Source organism: Hippocampus guttulatus, chromosome 16, assembly GCF_054856545.1.
Source record: "Hippocampus guttulatus isolate MCC_2025c chromosome 16, RoL_Hgut_1.0, whole genome shotgun sequence".
In the NCBI taxonomy this organism is placed as follows: domain Eukaryota; kingdom Metazoa; phylum Chordata; class Actinopteri; order Syngnathiformes; family Syngnathidae; genus Hippocampus; species Hippocampus guttulatus.
Genome location: NC_141276.1, coordinates 3,529,810 through 3,543,842, shown reverse-complemented (window position 1 = coordinate 3,543,842; position 14,033 = coordinate 3,529,810). Strand labels below are relative to the sequence as shown.

The following is a 14,033-nucleotide window of genomic DNA, read 5'->3' as shown; positions in this document are numbered from 1 at the left end:
AAAAAAAATAAGAGGATCAGCCTCCATGTGCATTTCAACACTTGACAATGCAACAGTTGTCGCATAATGTACAGCGTTGCGAGGATGGCTCGATTGTCAGGAATGTTGTCCATCAGGCCCGTCGAAACAGACACGCACATACCATCACCTCACCCATTTGACATCATACGCCGGCAACACCCTCTCACACACCTTTACCTACATGGATACCACTGCTCATGTGTTTCTTCTCTGGAGGATTGAAAAATTCTCCGGCAATTCATGTGAAATTTGGCCTTTTTAACCGGAGACGTGAACACATCAGCGGAAGCCCCCCGGCTTTAGTTTGCAGGGCATATAACGTTTAAAAATGGAAATTAAAAACCAGCGCTCGGTGCAGTACATGCTGATCCAATGACAAATAGTTAAAAAATGCGGTTGAACAGGCATGCAGTCCTCCGCCGACGTATTTGGAGGAGAGATGCTGTGAGAGAGGCACAGCAAAAGAAAGCAGGGGAAAGTCGCAGATTAAGATCAGAGCAAATGCATTTTTGTTCATGCGGGTATTTAAAGAGTCTTTACAAAAAGGGGGAGAGAATTCCAATCGTCAAGAGTGGAACCTGTTACATGCACATCGAGTTTTTTAGGCCACAAGTGTCTTGACCAATATTACACAGGCAGAAGATGAGTCATCTGTAACTTTTGACATTCTTTGCGGTGACGTTACAGGCCAAGACCAACAAAGAAATGCTTCCATTGTTACACCTTTCCCGGGTAAGCTACTCCCAGGAACTACTGTTTTATCAGACTGGAATTGACGTCAATTGCAGGTCATCCAAGTCTTTATTTTATGCCTTTGAGTTTAGGCTTGCTGTAATCATCTTTGGCAGGGATGTCAAATTCATTTTCATGGCGTGCCACATCACAGTTATAGTTTCCTTCAGAGGGGCCTTTACAACTGTAAAAATCACATTGATATAATCACCCCACTACATGATTACAAAAACACGAATGCCCTTGCATTTATTGTTCTGTACATTTCCAACACCCTATTGTATTGGAAATCACAAGTCAGGAAAACTCTCAACCAAATATTTAAATTTAAAACTGCTGTTCAGTTTATGTGAAAGGGATGTGGCGCAAAACGATATTTGTAACAAATCAATTTTGCAAGATCGACATGCCAATCACATACTTTTCTGTGAAAAACTCGGAGCACCACGAGTAAAGATGCCGTAAGAATGATTTAGGCACAGTAACAAAGACTAATTGTACTTTTTTATGCTTGCCATGAATGTCTTGAGGTGATTTTTTTCCTCAAATGTTGCGTAAACCCGTGTTATCATGAGTCTGTGGCCCTGCGGTCACATTTTGGCGCCCAAAGAGCTTCATATCTGCCGGTTTAGACAATGCGTTTTACGCCATACATCAGCAGGAGCGGAACAGGTTTGACTTCCTTTTGCTGAGTGACACATACACACACTCCTTCAATAATCAGCCAGAGACCAAAAACAAAGTTGGAATCTTTTTACTTACACCTAGCGGCTCGGCTCGTGCATATCAACGTCTTGGCGAAGAGGGCGGGGACTGAGGGCGTCTTGAGGGTGGGGCACGAGCTCTGAGGTACAGGTGACAAAGCTCCACCTGGCAGCGGTGTTGCGTCTGGACCCTCGATAGCTGCAGTAGTGGCACCAGCTAATAACTTTGGACAGTGACGCCAACACTTGGACCAGGTGAGACCCTCAATGATGGATCGTTCTCTTTTTTTGGATATGTAATGACTCGGGGGTCAGGATTTATATTGACAGAAGATTGTCTTTGAAGGGCTTTAATATTGTTCTGTTGATAAGCAAGATACTGGCACCTCAGCAGGATGTTCTGATAAGCTAAATAAAATCGAGGGCCCAGTGAACGAAATCAACATTTGGTACAAGATGGTTTGTTTCTGTCAAGCTTTTCCGTCTTCTGCTCGACTGTGAGGTAGCTAATTTTATCCAGATTTCAAAATTTTTACTTACAAAATCTTCCCATTAAGTGGCTCATCACGCTAAATAGTTCTTTTTGTATCAGATTTACGAATCTGAATATCTTTTTTTCTGCTTGAAAGTCAGGTCTCTAATTTAATTCGGACTTCACTTGTGATGAGAAGCTGGAGCAAAGATTTACGCCAAAATGATTGTGGAGGTGAACTACCAGACGGAATACTTCTCATTTTGTATCAGACGTACTCTTCAGCAACTTGGTTGCTGATGCGATCATGCAATACGAAATTATTTTTGTTTTTTAGTAGGTTAACCTCAAGGGGTATTGGCAATACAAACAATAACATTGTGTTCTGAAGGTGCAGGCAGGTGGGAAGTTGTGACTGTTGTTGTGATCACAGAATGCAGACCGACCTGATCATGAACTTTTTACGCAAGTCATCCGGATTTATTTTTTTAACACAACGGCTTAGCTATTTGTGAGCGTGTAAGTTAAGCTTTTCTTTTAACTGTATCGATCAAAAAGAGGCTGAAAAGTGCTTCGAAGGGACCATAACTGACAGCCCCCTGGCAAATTGTATTTTCAGTATATTCACGGGGTTCCCCAAAATCCCCGGCCAGTTTCTCATGTTGTGATCTCATGCTGGGATTTTGTTTCAATTTAAACAACCTGGCATATAAACGTCTCTAGGAGCCAAGCCCTTTAGTCATTATCAGCAGCTCCCCAAATCATCTGCCGACGGGAGCATCCGCATGGCAGCTGTGATGACACTATGCATCCAGACAAAGCCCGTCCTTTCATCTCTTGCGCGTCATGGAATCTCAGCACAATAATGTACGTCATGTCGCTCGCATCTGATCAGAGGCCAAGAGTGAGGGAGCAACCAGTCCGCCGAGATGAGCTGCATTGGCCACACATGACGCACACGAACGAAGACAAGAAAAGTATATCTTGCCTCTGAAAACAATCCGTTCGTTTTCCACTCGTGAAATGCATACATGCTGATATCAACTATGAATTAATTGCTCGAGATTGGCAGTTGTGTTCACCTATTAAGATCAGAGCATTCAAATCAATCCTACACGTTAGTCACGAACATTTGGCTCGGCACACCCTTCCATCTGTAAAAAACATGCGGTTGAGCAACATTCCTCGACCAGAATGTGTGGATACATGGATGTGGGCATGTGAAGCATTGACAGGAAACCATCATCTGCTTTGTCAAGTGGCCAAGAGACTGTATACTCAGCAATGAGTCATTGTAAGTGTGTTTGCGTATGAATGCAGAGTCTATTTTTATGCACACTCATTCGGTAACTCTTGCACATTTTTGTTTGTTACATTGTGGTTAATGCAATAAAAAGTGTAGGTGGGCTGGCTCGACTGATCAATGGACTGTCGATGTTAGACACGTAATAGTGGTCAACTTGAAAAATAATATTCAACCTTCCATTCGCTGTGGCCTACCCTTGAATTAAATATTGGTTACATTTTTTTTAAACGCCTTGCACCGCCTTGTCAACATTTTTTTGTGCGAGCACATTTTTGCATTCCAGCAGTGCGGCCCGATGGAAAGAAGACAGCCTTGTGATGAACTTTGTGACAAAAGATGAATACACAATTTGCAAATATTACTTTCACCGGTCTCCGAATCAGTGTTCATGTTCAGAAAAATGCTGTTTGTATTTGTTTTTTTTCTAGTCATTTTTATATCATCCATAACTTCTACAGTACATATAGATGAGTGATAAAAACATCAATGTGACTCTTTGTTTCTAAAACTCCTATGCAAGAATTTAGTGGGGTGTTTGATATTCAATAACATGACCAGGACCACTTTTGTAGTTTAGGACTAGGGTGCTTTATGGAAACAACTTCCCATTGTGTGTCTACTAATCATTAAATTTATATTTTTATATGCAAAAGAAGAAAAAAAACAAGGCAAAACACATGACTGCAATTAAACCCACTTGATCAGCATGCTAATGACTAGCCATACCTAAAAGGAAGCACGCCAAGCGGGGACCACACCTGGGCGTTGCCTTGGTCCAGGCTGCTGACAGCAAACATGCATGCAATGCAACAGCACCTAACATCGCAAGCGTGATTGATCAGCTCAGATTCCAAACATTACTCGGAGCTGGTTAAAATTCATATTTTCATTTCTAATATGCTTTGTAATACATATACATCACTTCCTGCAAGTTGTCAAATACAGATCGATTAAAAATATAGGTTTTCATTCCGGAACGTACTGTAAGCTTGAGGCATCGTGGCTGTTGTTACTTTAGCCACCGCTAGGGTTACCGAAAGTGACGTTTTAGTAGCCAACCAGCACGCCACACCATTGAGATGGTGTGCAGTTTCCATGGGCTACACAACACCGCACTTTTCTTTCTTTTTTTTAATTCGAGGAAGGGGATTTTTACACACAAAACTTGACAAGAGCGTTTTCAAACCCGACATCATCTGTGTCAAAATCCGGTCCTGGAGTGCCACCGTCCTCCATGTTTTCTTTCCATCCCTCCGCGTTGCACCACACCTGATTAATGCAGGACGGCGGCCCTCTAGGACCGGAGTTTGACACCTATGCCTACATGTTTGAGCCGATCAGGACATCGGAGCCTGTCAGTGGAAGAAAAAGTGAACGTGATGACTGAGACAATGCCACTGAGGAGCCTGGTTTATTAGAGTCAAGCCTACAGAAAGGCTTTGCCGTGTGGAGCAGCTTGCCATGTAGGCAGAATAAAGACATATTACACTACACTAAAAAAAATCGTTGACATGTACCCGATGCTCTCTGCGAAATGTTTGCTAAACATGCTGAAGCACGTAGAGAGCAACTGAACATGAAGAGCCACTGAATGAAGCGGCTTCTGTGAAGTTACAGCTCTGGAACTACCCGAATCCGAGAGCGCCGGATATTCAAACCCCAAACAGCACATTTTGAATTGTATTTAGTGATTAGACTGCCGTCTGTCCATGATCTAATTGATGACTAAAATGATCATTTGTAAAGGGGTTCTGGTGGGCTCAAAACAAACTTTTTCAATCTTTGGTCTCTTACCTTTCTGCTCCACCATTCATGTTTTTTTACGCCTCCTACAGGCAGGAAGCGTCGTTCCAAAGCATGGAAGTTGCAGACAAACTGATTCTCTTCTTTTCTCTTGTAGCACCATGGCATCAGATGTAAAACATCCCCCTCCCTACACCATTCCAGGTATGCTCAGCATCAACATCATCGTTGTCTTCTCCGATTTTCATCTTTGTATTTTTCATCAATGTGCTGTTTTTTTCTGCTTAAGTTGACCAACCTGAGGGAGACAATGTGAAAATCTATCATCTGCATACTCCATTCAACCCTGTGGGCACAGAGACTGTCACACCCGCTGTACCAGGTAAACAAACACTATCAAGCAATAGAGGCCTCAATGTAAAATAAATTAAATTAATCCTGCCGCGAGACCTCATTAAGCAGCAGATACTAAAAATACCCCCAACCACATTTCACATAAATTGTCACACTTGGCAGACCCTTTTAACACATTATGTATATAAAACAAACACAAATAAATTGCAGCCTATTCAACTGTTTGTGTTCGGCCTGGGATGGTCAAGATGAAATACACTTGATTTTTTTTTTTGCCCTAATTGTTGGCCCGGTAGGACGCAACCATTTTCTTTTTCAAAGGTTTATAATACCATGTTGATTATTATATGGATAGGTCCATTGGCAAAAGTAGGGGTGGCAAGGTATTTGGTGAAAGTGGTAACTCGCATGTGTGTGTGTGTGTGTGTGTGTGTGTGTGTGTGTGTGTGTGTGTGTGTGTGTGTGTACTGTACATTCCTCGTAGTTCTGCCCGAGTACAAAATTGTGTATCTAATCTTAATGTGAACTGCGAACTAGCGCCACTAATACAGATGAATCAATGAAAAATAACGACGTGAACAACAAGATAGAGCAAAATTGACGAGAGATAAACATTACCTGCAACTCAGTACTCAATATGGCGGAAGCAATGGTGATGCCGCATTCAGTCCAGGTCAATTATCTGCGCAACAAACAAGCATTAGCTCATCAACTCCACACGGAAAAAGTTTCAGTCGACAAAACGTCACTTTAACAACGACACAGAAAGCAATGTGGGCTCAGAACAATCAAGGGGAAGTACTTGGGCACACCATTCATCAGTATAATAACTCACCATTGTGCATTCCTTTTAGCGCTGACTGACCATACGGCGGGAAGCAGGCGCCACACTGTGTGCTCTTGCGTCACGTCCGCCATAAATTTATAACGTTTAATTTGATACAGTTTAATTTTATAAAGTTGCCACTACGTGATACGTGTACAACTGTAAAAGAGAAAAATTAATAAATTTATTATTTCTTCTCCTGCTTTGTCCTTGCCATCAGTGTACACGTCTGGAGGCGGTGGCTTGAGCTCAGGCTTCGACGGCGATGGCAAAAAAAAGTTGACCAGTTACGACACATCGCTGGGTTTTAATTCTGGCATGACCACGTGCCCCTCCTGCCAGCAGCAAGTCATGACGAACGTTTCTTACAAACCCGGGACATATGCCTGGCTGATGACTCTCCTGTTTTTCTGCCTCGGGTGAGCGACAGCTGCATACACAACACAGAAACTCACAAATACGGATGAAAAACGCACCTGAGTGGACCATGTGTTTTCTTATACATCATAATGGTTAAATGTGTCAGATTATTATCAAACAAGAATACATACTAATAATAATAATGATTAGGATTATTATTATTACTATTATTATTACTTTATTTTGGGGGGTGTTGCAGCACATGCCAGAATCCCCCTTTGGCAGGGTGCTCCTTCACATCAGGCAGCTTGCCATGGCAACAACACAGATTCTCTATTCCATTTTATGTGTGTTCATTGCCCATCCACTATATATTGAGTAGAAAAAATGGGTCTCATGTAATTAACTAGCAACAGTGCTTCAAGCATGTACTAACAATTAATTTAAAATCAAATATATCCTTGTTTGCATTTTTAAAATTTTACGGAGCCCGATATTCCAAAGTACTTCACGATATATCCAAGAGACTAAGGTTAGAGATCAGCGTAAAATGCTTGCCACATCAACTGTTACACCTGCCGTCTCTGATTAGTTGTTTTTCCTCGAGTGCCAACCAATGTGTGTGTGTGTGTGTGTGTGTGTGCGTGTGTGTGCGTGTGTGTGCAGGTTGGTGCTGTGCTGCTGCCTGCTTCCCCTTTTCTTCAAAAGATTCAAGGATGCCCACCACACGTGCCCCCGTTGCAATAGACTGCTGCATGTGGAGAAGAGGAAATGCTGTGACTGAGCCCCGCCCGACACACATATACACACACTAGTCAAAATAAGCCCCCCCCCACCCCCACCCACCCCTGCACCAAATTGACAACAACAAAGTCACTTATTTCTTCTATGGGTGACCCTGCCTGAGGTGGCATGGTTTTTCCATCTTAAACAATGGTGCAATCGCATTCATCCCCTCCCCCTGCACTTCTTCCTCCTGTTTACAGCAACAAACAAAATCTCCTCTTTTGTTTAGCGCTGACATCATTGATTATCATATACATAGTTCAAATGAAGGATTGTACATACATATAAGCCTATTAAGTGTTTTAAGGAATCAATCATGTGAAATTGAAAAGTGGAAATTGTCATGTTTGTGCCACCATGCAATAGACGAAGCTATTGAATGCGTGTATGTTTCTCTTTATGAAGGAATTAAAACTGATAAAAAAATGCTCCCTGTAAAATAACATTTTTCCTGATGAAAACTGAAGTTTATAACAGAACCACCTGTTATATTTAGAATGTTGTCACATGTATCATATTGCAAATATGGGAAGGGGTGGGAAAATTTTCCTGCAAATCATGTGAAATTTGACATTTTTACAAGGAATACTGACACATCCGTGAAATCCTCCTGCTTTAGCTTGCAGCGCATATAAAGTTTAACATAAAATAAATAAAAACGTGTGCTCAGTGCTGTACATACTAATCCAGAGACAAATGGTTGAAAAATTTGTCTGAACAGGCGTACAGTCCTCCGCCTCGTCAAGAGTGGAAACTGCTACATGTACTGTGGGTCATCCAAGTCTTTATTTTATGCCTTTGAATTTCGGCTTGCTGTCATTATCTTAGGCACGGGTGGCAAATTCATTTTCATGGCGTGCCACATCACAGTTATAGTTTCCTTCAGAGGGGCCTTTATGACTTTAAAAATCACATCGCAATAATCACCCCATGACATGATTACAAAAACACGAATGCCCTTGCATTTATTGTGATGTACATTTCCAACACCCTATTGTATTGGAAATCACAAGTCAGGAAAACTCTCAACCAAATATTTAGATTTAAAACTACTGTTCAGTCTATGTGAAGGGATGTGGTGCACAATAATATTTGTAACAAATCAATTTTGCAAGATACACAAAGTAAGACACACTTTATTAGCTTCAGTGGTCCTTCTCTTGCCCCAAAATATGATGAACCCATTGACATGTGGGTGGGGTCCTGCCTGGATTATAATATTTTCAAGTCGGGCGAAGCACCGTCGGGACTTCAGACGGCACATCCGATTGGATGGATGATGGCAGAGTGTGTAGGCGATTTTGACAATGTTGCAGGCGATATTGAAGAAAAGCATGACGAAATTTGAAGAACCCTGCGGCACACTTCAACGCGGTCTCCAAAGAGCTGAAGCTCACAAAGGAGACTGATCTAGGTGTTTTAGATGTTTCCCTCCTCCAACACACCTGATCAGGATTGTTATCTGGCTCCTGCAATGCTTGCTGATAAGCGGATCTAAAATATGCAGGAGAAGGGGCCCTCGAGGACCACGGTTTGAGCCCTTGGGTCGAAGCAAAGTGGCCGCTTTTCTCTGGCAACAATCTGTGTGAAGTCTCGCAATGAGGTTCAGTTGATCAATAGTTTGGCGTCGTCTAGGGAAAACGACACACTTCCAAAAGACTTTCTCAGAACCGACCAGCGATTCCCATTTATGTGCTGCGAGAGATCATGAGGTGAGTCACAGGAAATTGTCCGATTTCGCTCCGCTGGGGAACATCGGACTAGAGCGCCCCTTTTCACTCCTTTTGCTTATCCATCTATAGATTTCGCATGGATATTTACTTGCATCGTGCTTGTATTGAGAGGAGAAATTCTTGGACATACTATCAAAACGTGTTCCCATAGTGCACCGACTCAACAAAACAAATGCTAAATTAGCCGATGGTAAGAAAGGTAAAGAAATTAAAGAAATGGCCCTGATGTGGGGGTTTTTTTTCCCAAATCCAAATATTCATCCCGTGATTGTCCAAAAATTGTGATATTATTTCCAAATGACAGTGCAGAAAATGCAGGCTGCAAAGTACGAGCGGCAGTACGAGCGACAGGTGATCGTTTGCTCCGATCGACGGGGGTGAAAGGCATTGATCGAAATATGCCGATCACATACTTTTTTGTGGAAATCGGACGATCGCGATCTGCAGTCGACTGTTCGGAGCATTGATAGTAAAGATGCCTGAAAAATGGTTTAGGCACAGTCACAAAGAGTAATTGTACTTATACATGCTTGCCATGAGTGTCTTGAGACAAATGTTTGCTTGTTTGTTTTCTCAGATGTTACATCAACTCGTGTTATTGAATATTAGTCTGTGGCCCTGAGGTTGCATTTTGGGGCCCAAAGAGCGTCAAATCCGGCGGTTTCGACAATGTGTTTTACGGCACACCTCAGCAGGAGCGGAACAGGTTTGACGTCCTTTCGATGACTGACACATACACACACACTCCTTCGATAATCAGTCAGAGACCAAAAAACAAAGTAGAAATCTTTTCTAGTTACGCCTTGCGGCTCGGCTCGTGCATATCGTTTCGGCGAAGAGGGCGGGGCCTGAGGGTGTGTTGAGGGTGAGGCAAATGTTTTTGAGGTACAGGTGACAAAGCTCCACCTGGCAGCGGTGTTGTGTCTGGACTGTCGATAGAGGCGGTTCGTGGCTGGAGCTCGCTCACAACTTTGCACAGTGACACCAGCGCCTGGACCGGGTGAGACCCTCACTGATGGATCGTTCTCTGAGTATGGATATGTCATGAATCGGGGGTCAGGATTTATACTGTCAGATGTTCAAAAAAGGGAACTGACCATTTTCTTTGAAGGGCTTGAATTTTGTTTTGTTGATAATCAAGAGACTGGCACATCTGCGGCATGTTCGGATTTGCAAAACAAAATTAGATTGGCCAGTGAACAAAATTAACAATAGGTCCAAAGTGGTTTGGTTCTCGGTGGATGGAAAGCTTTTAAATCTCCCGCTTGACTGCGAGGTAGCTCATTTTATCCAGATCTTAGAATGTTGGATGATCATGCTCAATAGTTCTCTTTTTAAAGAGAAAGTCAGGTGTCTAATCCAACTCAGACTTCACTTGTGATGAGAAGCTAAAGCAGAGAAACAGTTGTGCAGGCCAACTACCAGACGGAATACTTCTCGTTTTGTATCCGGCGCACCAATCAGAACCTTGTGGGTGATGCGATCATGCAATATGAGCATGTTTTATTTTTATTTTTAGGGAGGTTAGTTTCTTGGGTTATAGTGGCAATACAAATAATCTCATTGTGTTCTGAAGATGCAGGCAAAACTTTAAGGCAGCACAGCAACACAGTAGTTGTGGTCACCTTGCCAAAGAATGGAGGCATTCTCGTAATACAGCAGACTGAATATATTCTGCAGTGCAGCAGCGAGGATGTTCTGAATTGCAAAACATCAGTTGACTTATTCAGTGGATTAGTTAGCATAGGTGTACTGTTAAAACAGAACAATGGATTTGGTGTGAAGATAAGATCAACTTTATTTGTGCTGCTGGATAGGCAGCCACTCAGGGGGCGCCATCTTAAAAGAAAATAAAAGTGGCATTTTCTTTTACCGTGTACGGAAATTGTGTTTTTATTTAATTCTTATTGTTGTTCAACCAAATAATAATGCAATTTTAAGGGAATTCTCATACTCAAAAACAGATACAGTACGTTCTAATTCTATGGTCGCATGTCTGATGGGGTCACCAGAAAATGGCATTTTCCATTTGTGACATTAAAGTGGTGGCTGACTCGGTCACAGAAGTCCAGGGTTCGATTCCCCCTCAGGCCTTCCTGTGTGGAGTTTGCATGTTCTCTCTGTGCCTGTGTGGGTTTTCTCCGGGTACTCCGGTTTCCTCCCACATTCCAAAAACATGCATGGCAGGTTAATGGAACACTCTAAATTGTCCCTAGGCGTGAGTGTGAGCGCGAATGGTTGTTCGTCTATGTGAGCCCTGCGATTGACTGACAACCAGTTCAGGGTGTATCCCGCCTATTGCCCGAAGAAAGCTGGGATAGGCTCCGGCACGCCCCGCGACCCTTGTGAGGATAAGCGGATCGGAAAATGGATGCATAGATGGACTTTTTTGGCTTATATTATAAGCCCATCTTTTGCCGTGAAGACATTCTTAATTCGGCAACTACCCATGGCTGCCTGCTCATTTGTGAGCTGATTAAAAGAAGTCAGAGGATTATGAACATTCCTCCTTCTGTCTTGTTCGACCAGCACAGATGCCACACCTTTGGCTGAGGTGCGATGCCTGCGACTGCTGAAGTGACGCGGGTGGAGGGTTGTGACTCTTGTTGTCGTGACCACAGAATGCAGACTGACTTGATCATGAACTTTTTCTTTTACAAGTCATCTACATTTTTTCAACACAGCAGCGTGGCTAGTTGTGAACGTTTAAGTTCAGTTTTTATTTTCAGTGTATCAAAAAGAGGTTGAAAAGTGCTTCCATTAGAAAATTGTATTTTCAGTATATTCACAGGGTTCCCCAAATCTCATGCTGTGATCTCATGCAGGGGATTTTGATTCAATTCAAACAAGCCCTTTCGTCATTATCAGCAGCCGCCTAAATCATCTGCTGACGAGAGCATCCCCACGGGGGCTGTGTGCCCCTATGCATCCCGTCAAAGCCCGTCCTTTCATCTCTTGCGTGTCATGGAATCTCACCACAATAATGTACCTCATGTCGCTTGCTTCTGGTAAGAGGCGAAGAGTAAGGGAGCAACCAGTTAGCCGAGATGAGCCGTGTCTGTCACGTTTGCGTGATGGTGGTGGACCCCAAAAAGCAGGCAGGAGGGAGGAGCAGGGTGAACTTGAAGAAGTGTATTGATAAAACACAGAAAACTAAATCCAAAACAAAGTCATGAAAACAAAACGAATCCAACGTAACAAACTTACAAAGCATGGAAGTTGCAGACGATCTTATTCTCTTCTTTTCTCTCGTAGCACCATGGCAACAGATGTAAAACATCCCCCTCCCTTCACTATTCCCGGTATGCTCAGCATCAACATCATCGTTGTCGTCTCCAATTGTCATCTTCTCATTTTTCATCAATGTGCTGTTTTCTTTTCTGCTTTAGTTGACCCACCTGCAAACTATAATCTACATACTCCATTCCGCCTTGTGACCACAGAGACCATCACACCCGTCGTACCAGGTAAACACACGCTGTCACATACACAATCATTTACAGAGAATGTAATTGTCAATTAATACATACATACAGACATACCTACATACAGTGGCGGCTCTAAAAAGTTTTCTCGTTTTAATGTTTGGTTGCCTCTCATTCATTAATCCTTCTACGCCGTTGTCCTTTCCATCAGTGAGCAAAACAACCGTGACCAGTTACAACACAGCGCTGGGTTTTCATTCTGGCATGACCACGTGCCCCTCCTGCCAGCAGCAAGTCATGACCAACGTCTCTTACAAACCGGGGAAATATGCCTGGCTGATGACTCTCCTCTTTTTCTGCCTCGGGTGAGCGACAGCTGAACACACAACACACAAATACCGAGTGGACCATGTGTGACCTTAAAATATATCAGATTATTAGCAAACAAGAATATATTATCCATCCATCCATTTTCTAATCCGCTTATTCTCTCAAGGGTGGCGGGCGTGCTCGAGCCTATCTTTGGGCAGTAGGCGGGGGTACACCTGGAACTGGTTGCCAGCCAATGGAAGGGCACAAATAAACGAACAACCATCCGTACTTGAGACAAATTAATGATTTGTGGAGGGAAAATAGGCCTCATGTCATAAACTAGCAGCTGTGCCTCAAGTATTTACCAGCAATTAATTAAAAATCAATTACATCCTTGTTTGCATTTTTTAAATTTTACGGAGGTGGATATTCCGGTGTAGTTTCAGCATATCTCCCAGAGACCAAGGTCAGAGGTTAGCGGGAAATGATTGACACCTCAACTGTCACACCTGCTGTGGCTGATTAGTTGTTTTTCCTCGGGCGCCAACCAATGCATATCTGCCTGTGTGTGTGTGTGTGTGCGTGTGTGTGTGCGCAGGTTGGTGCTGTGCTGCTGCCTGCTTCCCCTATTCTTCAAAAGATTCAAGGATGCGCACCACACGTGCCCCCGTTGCAATAGACTGCTGCATGTGGAGAAGAGGAAATGCTGTGACTGAGCCCCACCCGACACACATATATATATATACACACACACACACACACACACACACACACACTGGTCAAAATAAGCCCCCCATTGAGCTGGCATGGTTTTTCCATCTTAAACAATGGTGCAATCGCATTCATCCCCTCCCCATGCACTTCTTCCTCCTGTTTACAGCAACAAAGTCTCCTCGATTGTTTAGCTCGGACACCATTGATTATCATATACATAGTTCAAATGAAGGATTGTACATACCATTTAAGCATATTAAGTGTTTGAAGGGATCAATCATGTCAAATTGAAAAGTGGAAATTGTTGTGTTTGTGCCACAATGCAACAGAGGCAGCGATTGAATGAGTGTATGTCTTTCTTTGTGAAGGAATTAAAACTGATAAAAGATGTCATGGGCAGCACCAAGTTTGACCCCAAAAGCGACATTTTTTTTTCTTGCGTAAAACTGAGGTTTATCACCTGTTATCTTTCGGATGTTGTCAAATATATCATCGCAAGTATGAAATTTTCTATATTGTGTTCTAGGATCCTTTTGAAAAATAAT

At 42.8% G+C, this 14,033-nt stretch overlaps 2 protein-coding genes across 2 annotated transcripts; both read left to right on the top strand.

The window, feature by feature from the left end:
* The first annotated feature begins 1,565 nt into the window (after positions 1–1,565).
* Positions 1,566–7,732, top strand: LOC147192522 (uncharacterized). Its single transcript, XM_086133454.1, has 5 exons — positions 1,566–1,712; positions 5,136–5,182; positions 5,268–5,360; positions 6,379–6,577; positions 7,185–7,732. Exons 2-5 carry the CDS (start codon positions 5,140–5,142, stop codon positions 7,300–7,302), a joined length of 453 nt encoding a protein of 150 aa, XP_085989580.1. The 5' UTR covers positions 1,566–1,712; positions 5,136–5,139; the 3' UTR covers positions 7,303–7,732.
* A 2,145-nt stretch (positions 7,733–9,877) lies between these two features.
* LOC147192521 (lipopolysaccharide-induced tumor necrosis factor-alpha factor homolog) lies at positions 9,878–13,894 on the top strand. Its single transcript, XM_086134036.1, has 5 exons — positions 9,878–10,037; positions 12,293–12,339; positions 12,427–12,504; positions 12,674–12,827; positions 13,373–13,894. The coding sequence occupies exons 2-5, from the start codon at positions 12,297–12,299 to the stop codon at positions 13,488–13,490; spliced, it is 393 nt and encodes a 130-aa protein (XP_085990162.1). The 5' UTR covers positions 9,878–10,037; positions 12,293–12,296; the 3' UTR covers positions 13,491–13,894.
* The last annotated feature ends 139 nt before the right edge of the window (positions 13,895–14,033 follow it).